At 38.9% G+C, this 12,623-nt stretch overlaps 1 protein-coding gene across 1 annotated transcript in view; it reads left to right on the top strand.

Annotated features, from left to right (window-relative positions):
- The first annotated feature begins 2,999 nt into the window (after nt 1-2,999).
- Nucleotides 3,000-12,623, top strand: part of LOC124112963 — a 45,068-nt gene continuing 35,444 nt past the window's right edge. Inside the window, exons 1-4 of the mRNA XM_046473177.2 lie at nt 3,000-3,062; nt 9,196-9,326; nt 10,385-10,508; nt 11,232-11,356. Of these exons, the coding sequence (XP_046329133.2) occupies nt 9,212-9,326; nt 10,385-10,508; nt 11,232-11,356 (364 nt within the window). The 5' untranslated portion in view covers nt 3,000-3,062; nt 9,196-9,211. The remainder of the gene's footprint in view (nt 3,063-9,195; nt 9,327-10,384; nt 10,509-11,231; nt 11,357-12,623) is intronic.

The raw sequence follows: 12,623 nt of genomic DNA on the forward strand, positions 1-12,623 counted from the left end.
GGGGGATTCGGTGGGGATGGGGGGAATAAGAAGGAGGGATAAGGAGAGAGTAAGAAAGTAGATCGGATGGAGAGAAAATAAGATCGCAGATAGTGCGAATTATGATTTGTGTCGCTGTTTGGACCTTCTAGATGTATCACGGCGGCCAGTGGTACGATGACACAAACAGTGAGTGAGTGAGTGAATTAGGTTTAACGCCGCTTTTAACAGTATTCCAGTTTTATCGCGGCGTGTCAGCTTAATGTGGGAGGAAAGCCCGAAGTAATGCAGGTCTCATACGTTTACCACTTCGGTGAAACCCACGAGCACGGGTATGGTGCAGACAAACCTAGAAACATAATTGAGTCGAACTGGGATTCGAACTCACAATCATAGGTTTCTGGCGTGCCCAAGGGACGCAAATCTGCACAGCGAATCGCGTCGCCTTAGAGTACAGACTCACCCGTGCCCCGTAGAACTTTAACAGAAAATCGGATTTGCAAGCTATGCGATTTCAGTGATACTGGAGATAAGTATCCAAAAACGGCAGAGATATGACGCTCGGTATTGGAAGAAGAGGTACAGATAATCGACGTGCAAAATGTGAGGATATGGGGGAAAGAACAAAGTTAAGTTTGTTCATAAAATGGACTTGTCGGACATGTCCGAGGTCGGTTTCTTTTCAGGGAGTCATCATTATGTAAAGACGGGAACATATTTTTGAAGCTTGTACATTTTAATTAATACCCTTTAAGAAGCAGTACATAATATTGATATCTCATATTGTAAATAAACAACTCCCACTTGTTTATTTCTTAAGTAATAGCCTCTGATTGACCAATCAGAATCGAGTAATTTCCAAATTTATGACAGAATGTTGTTACTGACTTCTCAAATAATTTGACTGTATAAATCATGAAGCATTGTTCAAGAGACTTTCGAAACGTGTTGGTAAAGGTAAATTCCTCCACCTTTTCTTGATCATGAACCCATCACTGTGTGCATGCGTGAGCACTGATAATCGCTAATAATTGGATCCGTTCAGACTTAAACCACCAGATTTTCAGCGATGTCATCAGTCAGCTGACTTCAATGTTGGGAGAGGAATATGGAAGAGCTGTTATATGTCTTGTCTTGAAATATTTTATTGATGCGTTTTAATCATTCACCGATGATGTCATCTGTATCTGACACTGTCTTGCAGCTTTGAATGTTTTGAAAACAATTGTAAAGAAACTGGAATTAAGTTTAATCTCATCTAAATAAGTCTGTCGTGAAGAGAACCTCTTCTTCTCCTAAACTGGGCATCACTTTCTCGACACTCTATCTGAATGTATTTACTATTCTCAGTTCAAATCTCAATAAAGGTTGAAGCCAGTATAACCAGTGACCCTTTTCTTCATCAACGGTAAGCAACAACCATGTTTCGTTGTAAGGACTTTAATCTGCGGCTGAATGTGGTCGCCATGCTTTATATATCTCCCTCCTCCACCCGTGCCCCGTGGAACTTTAAAAGAAAATCGGATTTGCAAGCTATGCGATTTCAATGATACTGGAGATAAGTATCACATTTTACTTGTTTTTCCATTGTATGTTAATATAAGAAATAATGTATCAATGATCAATCTTTTGGTTTTTTTATTCCAGTGTTCATATATTTTACTTATTAATGTCAACCAGCTGCGGTAGTTTTAGGGAATCTAGCTATGTACAGTTTTCATTCCATTGAAGATAATATTTTTGCAATCTTGATTACTGTCTATACTTGAATGTACCCCGAGTAAAATGGATACTATCTACCACATGCAATAGTTATGAAACGTAGGCTCATGACCTCCTTTGTATCATGAATAAAGATTGATTGATTGATTGAAAAGCGAGGAGTACAGAGAACCTATTCATCCACGGATTCTGATACATATTCTGGATACAACAGCAGTTGTAAAGTCGGAAGACGAGTAGTTATCTAGGAAATGTGTAGCTTTAAACTGTTTATATAACTACATTACCTTCACACGGAGTACAATCATGCTTCCGATGATTTGTAACCATTGTGCAAGATTAGGGAATCCCTTTAATAGCCTACTTGGCTACATTAGTGAGTGAGTGAGTGAGTATGGATTTACGCCGCCTTTAGTGATATTCCAGCAATATCACGGCGGAGGACACCAGAAATGGGCTTCACACATTGTACCCTTTGGCTATATTAAGATGAATTGCGATGCACTATCATATATAATTTTAAAAAAACAATTTACAGAAGTATATCAAACCTGGTCTTTCCTTCGGAAAAGACCCTTAACAAAAACGTATACATTCCTCTATTAAACTTTAGAACTTGTAATCATAGATTTCCGGTAGAAAGCGACAGATGGAATAAAATAGCAAGAGAAGATGGAACATACCACCTATGTACTTCCCCTGTAGTAGCTGATAAAACCATTAATTATTTAAATGTGAATTCTTTTCTTTCCATAAATCTCTATACATCCCTTAATATCATTATGAGTTCCCCAATCATAAATTGGCAAGACTATTTTCCATCAACAGCACTGAACAATTGTGAAACTTATGTAACTTGAAATGTTTATAAATGAGTTCTAATACCCTTCATCCTGATGTTAATTTAAACAAGCAATGTATGCATATAATTTATATTAAATCTAATGCTAATTATATAGTATACTCTTATACCACTGTAGGTGTATTTTCAATAAATGAATGAATCTAACGATCGCAGTGGTTCTTCCACTTTGCTCCAACATTTGCCTATAATGAAAGGAGGCACCCTACTGAGAGATTATGCACTGTGTTTTTCTTATCTACATATGAGCTTGCGCTTGTATGAGAGAGTGATCATCCGAATGATACACTTGTGTCAGTCAGTAACACACAACGCGAGCTGGCAGCCAATGAGGATGGTTTGAATGGTGTCATACACTATCATGTCAAGTGTACTGATCCTCCCATGAGACAACCCATCGCGCGAGTGACACTATATATGGGATATGTAGGAGGAAGCGAACTGTCCTTCACCAAGAAGCTTGGAGACAGGGAAGTAAACAGCAGCTGTCTTTCAGAAGGTATGTTTATGTTCCACTGGTATGTGTCAGTTGAGGTCATGCATGTTGTGCCTTTAAGCAGTAAGAGTGTGCACAAAGTTATTATTTATGTACTTGTGGCATGTAGCATTTGAGGTCATGCATTGAGTGCCTTTAAGCAGTAAGAGTGTCACAAAGTAATGATTTATGTACTTGTGGCGTGTGTCATTTCAAGTCATCCATGGAGTCCCTTTGAGAAGCAGTGGTCTATACAAAGTTATGAATTATGTACTTGTGGCAGGTGTCTTTTAAAGTCATGCATTAGGTGTCTTTACGCAGTAAGCGACTGAACAAGGTTATTATTTATATACTTGTGGCATGTGTCATTTGAGGTCATGCAAAGAGTGCCTTTAAGCAGTAAGAAAGTGTACAAAGTTATGATTTATGTACTTGTGGCATGTGTCATTTGAAGTCATGCATGTAGTGCCTTTAAGCAGTAAGAGTGTGCACAAACTAATAATTTATGTACTTGTGGCATGTGGCTTTTGAGGTCATGCATAGAGTGCCTCTAAGCAGTAAGAGAGTGTACAAAGTTATGATTTATGTACTTGTGGTGTGTGTCAGTTGAAGTCATGCATGTAGTGCCTTTAAGCAGTAAGAGTGTGCACAAACTTATTATTTATGTACTTGTGGCATGTGGCTTTTGAGGTCATGCATAGAGTGCCTCTAAGCAGTAAGAGAGTGTACAAAGTTATGATTTATGTACTTGTGGTGTGTGTCAGTTGAAGTCATGCATGGAGTGCCTATAAGTAGCAGTAGCGTATACAAAGTTATGATTAAAGCTCTGCACGCTAACGTCGAACCCATTCGACAGAGGTGTCTCTTCCCGTGCATCTGATGTCGAACCCATTCGACAGGCGAATAGGATCACGACACCCCAAAATAAAAACTCGCCATATCTATTTACCAAGAAGGCTTATCGTAACATTTAAATTACGCATGACATGCATAAGTGCTCAGCTTGCTCAGTATTAAAACTTTCAGTAGTTTATTTACCTCAAAAAGAAAATATCACGAGTTAAAAACGTTTCGGCCAAACTTCGCGGCACACAACTACCAGAAACGGCCATTGTTGACTTTTGGCACTTCACGGTGAGCGGCATGCAGTCCGATATTTTCTTTATAATTTCATATTTTTTTCTATTCGATCATATTTTTTTGTTTGCTGACGAAAGGAAAACACTCATGATCCTTAATTTCTAAAAATTAGCAACCTTCGGTGTAACTAATTGTAACAAAAACAATCTGGATCGTAACATCATCGATTGGATGGAACTTGTGCGATCATGGCAACAAACAACTCCACATGCATAATTATCCCGTTAGACTATTACAATCACTTTGTTATATCTAACTTAATTTTCTAGAATTATTGACACGCATGTAGAAATCTTTGTAAGAAAATCTTTTTTAAAGAGTTTGCAAATGATTTCGTTTGATAAACTTTCGGACACATTGACAAGCCGACAAACGTCAGTGCCACGTTTGACACTCGCAATTTGTTGAGTTGAACAAAGTCAACAAACACTGCGAAAAATGACAAATATTGGATGATAGGCAAAATCTGAACTGATGTACATTCTAGGTAAACCATTCAATAGCACATGTACAATAGTGCAGATTACGAGAAATAATCAAAATACTTGCAATTTTAGCTATCATTTCTGAAACCGGAAGCACGTACCGCATGTGACGCATGGAAGCAAAATATGCAAAAGTTGGTAAGCTATCATAAAGAAATTCCGAAATAGATTCAAATCAAAAGAAAATACACAATTTACTATTTTTCGTGAACTATTTACTATTTATTGATCTGGAGAGCAGTCTTCACTCATATTTGTTTCATATTTCTTCGTGATTATCGCCATCAAATGTGTCAGTCTAAATCCGAAACCGTAATGGATTTCACGCTCGATGAATTTAATTTAAAATTATTTTCTGAAAACGAACGCAACCGAGAGCGATATAATGTATTGATATGCCATAATAATAACAACAACATAATATTGTTTTTGGTCTAACATTACAAAAAGAACAATTTAGAGTATTAAAGATGTTGTTGAAAACTTTCTGGGACCCCCCCTCCCCGTCCTCTGAACCGATTAAAATTTTGGTACACGACGACTGTATGGAGGTAGTGTAAATATATATAGGCTCCTATATATGTGATTTTGTACCCAAAACAAATTAAATTGTGCCCAAAATACTTTGTGAATTTGTACCTAAGAAAATAAGACAATAGATCTATAATTATATTTACGTGTATGTTTTCATGTAGATGAACGGAACACACAATACAATATTTCATCAAGTTTATAATATATGATTATGACTGTGATCCTTGAAATTGATTGTTTAGTTTTGATAGAAAATTGACATCTTGTCACTGAAGAAGAGGCCAACTAAGTTGGTTAAACCTAAGTTAGAATGTATTGTTTTGATAGTATGTTAAGTTTAAGACACCAAAATTCATGTATATCTTTAAAAAAGTTATAGGTAGATCTACAAAATCACATACCCATTTGGGTACCAAATCACTAGAAATTTTGGGTACAAAAGTCTCTAGATCTAATGTGCATTTCAACTGGTTTTCGGGAAACAATGGGATAAAAAAAACCTTTTGTCTGAATGATTCCTTTTCTCATTTTAAGACAAGAATTTGTTTTACGTAACATAACAGTCAGAACTACACGGCTCACATTTTGTCCTAAAAATATATACAAAATGTGAAAAGTATGGACACCTCAAAAATGAGGGCTTTTAAAGTTATAAGTCTACCTAACTTGTCACATGGTTTGACTTAGGCTTATCTGAGGAAAGTCCTTATGAAAACCTTTTTTTAATTTTTTTTATGACACTGACAATTTCTGGCACTTAGAGAAAGAGTATTCAAAGGAAAGACAGATATGTGTTTAATTGTAAATATGGCTTTCCTTTATAATTCTTGTTTCATGATGACAGGGGAACTTTAACACACCAGCTGAGGAAGTTGTGATAATGTGATTGCATACAAAGGAAATCAGGTTTGCAGCAGTACCTGTATGTGTAAAATAGACCACATAAGCTGAACTAAAGTCATGGGGAGTGCCTTTGAGAAGCAGTAGTGTATACAAAGTTATCTTGGTCTTGGGATTTATATATTAAAATATTATTGCACTATAGATTATTATTGGCAAAAAACAATGTTTCACAATGAACTTGCCTTTGCATGTGATTATCACAGGGCAGGATATGCTCACCTTTTCGCGAAAACTATTTGACAGCAACTCATAAATATGGTGGCCGAGAGGGAACATCGCTTTCTCGCTTTATCGCTTTCTCGCTCTATCGCTTTATCGCTTTATCGCTTTATCGCTTTATCGCTCTATCGCTTTCTCGCTTTCTCGCTTTATCGCTTTCTCGCTCTATCGCTTTCTCGCTCTATCGCTCTATCGCTTTCTCGCTTTATCGCTCTATCGCTTTCTCGCTTTATCGCTCTATCGCTTTCTCGCCCTATTGCTTCTTCTAATGACTAACCATAGTCATATGAAGGAATCGTGTGTTCTTGAAATCTTGAAATTAACGTTAATTATTGATGCAAAAAAATTAGCGTAGACATAATAATCGTATTCGACGTAATAAGTGCCCAGGGCGCTCTCAAGAATAATATTTTGGCGAAAAAAAAGAGTTGAGTTGAAAGATAAATTTCGTGGTTTATGCTGACAGCCTGAAATGTTTATGTACGACAGATATATTTTTCCCGAATTTAATTGCCCATAATTAAGTGTGCATAAAACGCACGAGTGCGTATTATACGCGAATAAATAAGTCTGGTGTACATTAATCAATCGCAAGGGTGCTATTTGGGATTGTTCAATAGCCAATATTTTAGCAAATATCGCCGTGGGCGTTGATTAGAGCGGGGCGCTTATTACTTTCGAATAAGGTTGATTATACTTTGCATTTATGTCTCAGAAATGACTGTTGATAAGACGGCCTCACTGAACACTTTGAATAGCGGAAATACCAACTTGAATATAAAACCAATCAACCATCTATTTCCACATTACGGTTACTGAGAACAATATGTCATCCCAAAACTAGAAATTACATAAAGGACATCCGGTAGTATTAACCATTGCTTGGGTGAGGACTTCCACTTTGATGACATCTACTCCGCAAACAGAATAAACGTTGATATAAGCGTTGTTTTTAGGAAAACACTATTGCTTTTTAGGAAATACGTACTACTCAGCGCTATTGAGCGGTGTTATTTGCTATTTGTTTTGATAACTTGGCCTGGGGGCGGGGGATCCAATAGCTAAATAGGGTCATAAATCAATCAAATTCTTTTTTTTCGCAGACATAAGTGGATTGTTATATAAGCACATATGTCTGTACTGTTAAATTATATTTCAGTAGATAGTGAGAAAATTTCAACATTCCGTTTATGATTAAAACCCACAAGAGGGAATATTGCTATACCGCGAGAAAGCGATAGAGCGAGAAAGCGATAAAGCGATAAAGCGATAGAGCGATAAAGCGATAGAGCGATAAAGCGATAGAGCGAGAAAGCGAGAAAGCGATAGAGCGATAAAGCGATAGAGCGAGAAAGCGATATTTCCCATAATGCCGTACATTAAAACGGTTTTTGCTGATATTTAGTGATCCTGTAATTCTCACCGCTATTTTGCCTCTTATGATTATATTTTTCAAACATCATGTAGTAGATAAATATGTCGTTTAGCTTGCATATTTTCTTGTAGTGTAATAAATAAGCAAGATTCAAAGAATACAGATAGTCACTGTTCATATTTTCATTTTGTTCATAGTACACAATGATAGCTGATTTAATATATGTTATAGATAATCATAGTAATGCATTTCATATTGTTATCAACCTTAACTATGTGGCCACACTAATTATGTCTCTCCATATGTGTAGTTTACACCAGTACACATATCAACTGTGGTGACGCCACAGCGATGGGGGCAGTGGGATAGCCTAGTGGTTAAAGCGTTCGATCGTCAAGCCGAAGACCCAGTTCGATTCCCCACATAGGTACAATGTGTGAAGCCCATTTCTGGTGTTACCCGTGATATAACTGGATTATTGTTAAAAGCGACGTGAAACCATTCTCACTCACTCACAGCGGTGTTTATCAAATTACTATATGCAAGTGCATATATTTGTAGATTTGCACAAGACAAGAAACACAATTTAAGTTAAACATACATCAAATGTCAAAAAGAACATTTACGGACAGCCTTATGACACACTGTAACATCATATCCTACCGAAAACAAGTTATAGAACACCCACAATTTAAGATTGTATTTTTGCAAAACAATCAGCCATGACTAATTAACCATAGTCTTCTTAACTTCTTTTGAAAAGTATATATTGAGATTTTAACCTGATTTATTTAGAGCGTATTGCCATGATTTGCCACGCGCTTTCGGCGTGATGGTCACATACAACTGAATAGGGCCATAAATAAATCAATTACATTTTACGCAAAAATCGGTGGATTGTTTTAAAATTACCTACGTCTGTACAGTTAAATTATGTTTTAAGTAAATAGTGAGAAAAGTTCAACACTACCTCCCAATCGCAGCAGATATCACATGCGGCCCCTGTAGTGGTCAAGAGGGGATACTGCTTAACCGCGAGAAAGCGAGAAAGCGATAAAGCGATAAAGCGATAGAGCGAGAAAGCGAGAAAGCGATAAAGCGAGAAAGCGATAGAGCGAGAAAGCGATGTCCCCTCTCGGCCACCATACATAAACACACGCTCATGATTAAAACCATTATGCTGACGTAACGCGAATGTTCTTCCGTAGATTGTGAACCAGGATCTCACTGGCCCTTTTCAACACGTATAACAGAGGACACTCCATACATAGGTCATAATTCAAAATTGTAAAGAAATTATACACGAACCATAACATGATCAGGGAAATCACTCAAATCTGATTCCTAAGTTATAATTCTATTCTACTTCCGGAATCGACAAATTGTCATGGTTTCTCCATCACGAAAACATACAATGGACTCTGTTTTTAGAAGAGATTTCTTATGATTATGGAATTTCAAAGTATTTTGGTTTTAACTAAAAATGTAGCTATTGTTTCAGACGCTATACTCACGGAATGAGGTGGTCCGGCGTCCTGTTTGGGGTGCTTTTGGCCATGCTACTAGCCACGCTTGCCCACAGCTGCAACAGGAGCAGATCTGTGAGGTACACCAGGAGTTATCGATATCGAGGTAGGCCTTGCCCTTCAGTTGTGTCCATAAGTGACTGAAATTCAAACTCGACAAAAAGCTGCAGTGACATGTACTTAGCCTTTATTCCGCCTTTATCCCGCCTGGCGAAACATTAGTGACTGTGCTTGTGTTTGATTTGAAAAAACCGAACGAACCAAGTGAACCCGTGTTGACCATGGTCCAACCCAAGGATGACCACTGTCAGCTCATGTTCACTGATTTACGTCATATTTCGGTTGACCTAAGTTGCCTGTACCTACTAAACCCCTGGGTGCTGTACTCTTGTTAGAAGCCACCGAGTGACGTCATCGGTGAAGCTTGATAGTTTCAATCTTAAATAAAAGCATTTAGCTGAAAACAATTAACCAGATATTGATTATATGTGTATTCTGATATGCGTCATGGAAATTTTACTTTCGATTGTTGATATATATCTCGTTTGATGTGTTATACGTTTTTTTGAATTTAAGTGTCGTTTTACATGCATTAAATATAATAGTACAATGGCAGCATTGTCATGCAATAAAACCTTTCATAGTTGTGTGTTATAGCAATACACATGGCTGTATTTTTCCTTCTCCTGGCAGCAATTTTGTTTTATTTCTAACTTAAGGTTGTATTTATGCGTATTATTTCTAGTACTGCCCTAAATTATCCTTGTTTAACATGGTCAGCACAGGTTGGATCTAGTCAACCCCGTTTGTAGAAACTTAGTAACCTCAGTTGACTCAGATCACTCAATGTATAATATTCGAACGCACGAAGTGACAGTCAATAGGCGGGTGGAGTAGCAGATGTAGCGTTGTAGAGCTCATAGTGTTCTGCCTCCTTTCCCACTGTAATAAATAGCAATACCTTCTTGATGTTGGAATAAATCCATAAATATATATGATGCACTTTTAAAGGAACTTTTCCGCGATCACGACCTTTTGCCAGAATCTCGTGATATAGCATACTCGCTGGTTTCCAAAGGTCGAAATCGTGTGATCGCGGGATGGCGTGAATGTCCCTTACAGTATTCCATAAATATGTAACGTAAAATACTCTCTATATTGTAGCAAATAGACGCCCAAGGATCAGTTGCGACTACAAAAGCGCTACCTTCACAGCCGCGTATGATGATTCTTCAGTGTACGTCTACTGGCCTACTCCCAGTGTTTCCGATGACCGGACTGGATACACGTGAGTGTGTGTAATGAATGGTGAAGCCCCGTCAGTTCAAACACCTCTTATCCCAGAACCACGATTTCCGGATGATTCCTTTTGGAACTATACATATACAAAGGACATTCAATAGCAGCAATGATTCGTTAATTTGAAATTGTAATCATGTCAATAGATATTGGGAGCAGTATTGTCCGGATTAACAAGGGTTCCTGTACCCACGACCAAAGGCCTAATCAATAAAACCTGAAGCCCGTTAACCTATCATACCAGCTTCTAAATAACACCAGGGCGGTCGGGTAGCCTAGTGGTTAAAGCGTTCGCTCGTCACGCCTAAAGACCCGCGTTCGATTCCCGACATGGGTACAATGTGTGACGCCCATTTCTGGTGTCCCCCGCCGTGATATTGCTGGAATATTGCTAAAAGCGGCGTAAAACCGTACTCACTCACTCACTAAATAACACCACCATGGTAATATTGCTCGCGATATTCGATAGTTTTTTATGCGTTTCATCAGCATTTATTATCTTTTAATCATAAACTTGTCTGCAATCGTACACATCCGCTTCTTCTTTCACCCATTGACATTCAGCATTAAAGAATATCCATTGACAAAACTTCCTGTATTTGAATAGTCCGCAACACACGATTCATGAAAATGAACATTATATATAATCAGCTACTACAACACAGCCATAAACTGTTAAAATCAGTTAAACTAAAACCGTAATTTGTTACAGGGTTAACCGGATTTATGGCCAAGGACCCTACAGCTATTTTCGCGCCGGACGTCACAGGATAACCTACAAGGTGACAGACACCGGAGGACTTACCGACACGTGCAGCTTCTACATCACTATCATTGGTCAGTTCCATTCTCCCTTTGGGTAGCAGTAAGCTAGACATGATGTGGTGTTGGAATGAGGGTAGAAGTATGGTAGGTGTTTTGTGGTGTTGCGATGGGGTAGGAGTAAGGTAGACATGATGTGGTGTTAATATCGGGGTATATGTAGGGCAGGAGTGATGTAGTGATGAGATGGGTTTAGTACTACGGTTGGAGTGAGGTGGTGTTGGAAGGGGTTAGTACTACGGTAGGAGTGATGTGGTGTTGAGATGGGGTTAGTACTACGGTAAGAATGTTGTTATTAGGGTTCATGTGTTGGGATGGGGGTAGAAGTAAGGTAAGAGTAGTTGGGTGATGGGATTGGTGGGGGGGTGGGTGGGGGGGTGGGGTGGGTGGAAGGTAGGAGTAGCGGTGTGTTGGGATTGAGGTAGAAGTAAGGTAGGAGTGATGTGCTTTTGGGATGGAGGTAGAAGTAAGGTAGGAGTGATGTGCTGTTGGGACGGTGGTAGAAGTAAGGTAGGAGTGTTTTGGTGATGGGATGGAGGTAGAAGTAAGGTAGGAGTGATCTGGTGTTGGGATGGAGGTAGAAGTAAGGTAGGAGTGTTTTGGTGTTGGGATGGAGGTAGAAGGAAGGTAGGAGAGATGTGGTGTTGAGATGGGGGCAGAAGTACGGTAGGAGTGTTTTGGTGTTGGAATGGGGGTAGAAGTAAGGTAGGAGTGATGTGCTGTTGGGATGGGGTAGAAGTAAGGTAGGAGTGTTTTGGTGTTGGTATGGAGGTAGAAGTAAGGTAGGAGTGATGTGATGTTTGGTAGGGGGATGGAAGTAAGGTAGGAGGAATGTGGTGTTGGGATGGAGGTAGAAGTAAGGTAGGAGTGTTTTGGTGATGGGATGGAGGTAGAAGTAAGGTAGGAGTGATCTGGTGTTGGGATGGAGGTAGAAGTAAGGTGGGAGTGATGTGGTGTTGGGGTAGGGGTAGAAGTAAGATAGGAGTGATGTGCTTTGGGGATGGAGGTAGAAGTAAGGTAGGAGTGTTTTGGTAATGGGATGGAGGTAGAAGTAAGGTAGGAGTGATCCGGTGTTGGGATGGAGGTAGAAGTAAGGTGGGAGTGATGTGGTGTTGGGATGGGGGTAGATGTAAGGTAGGAGTGATGTGCTTTTGGGATGGAGGTAGAAGTACGGTAGGAGAGATGTGGTTTTGGGAAGGAGGTGGAAGTAAGGTAGGAGAAATGTAATGTTGGGACGGTGGTAGAAGTAAGGTAGGAGTGTTTTGGTGATGGGATGGAGGTA

This window comes from Haliotis rufescens, unplaced genomic scaffold (assembly GCF_023055435.1).
Source record: "Haliotis rufescens isolate VD_foot unplaced genomic scaffold, xgHalRufe1.0.p SCAF_7, whole genome shotgun sequence".
Classification (NCBI taxonomy): Eukaryota; Metazoa; Mollusca; class Gastropoda; order Lepetellida; family Haliotidae; genus Haliotis; species Haliotis rufescens.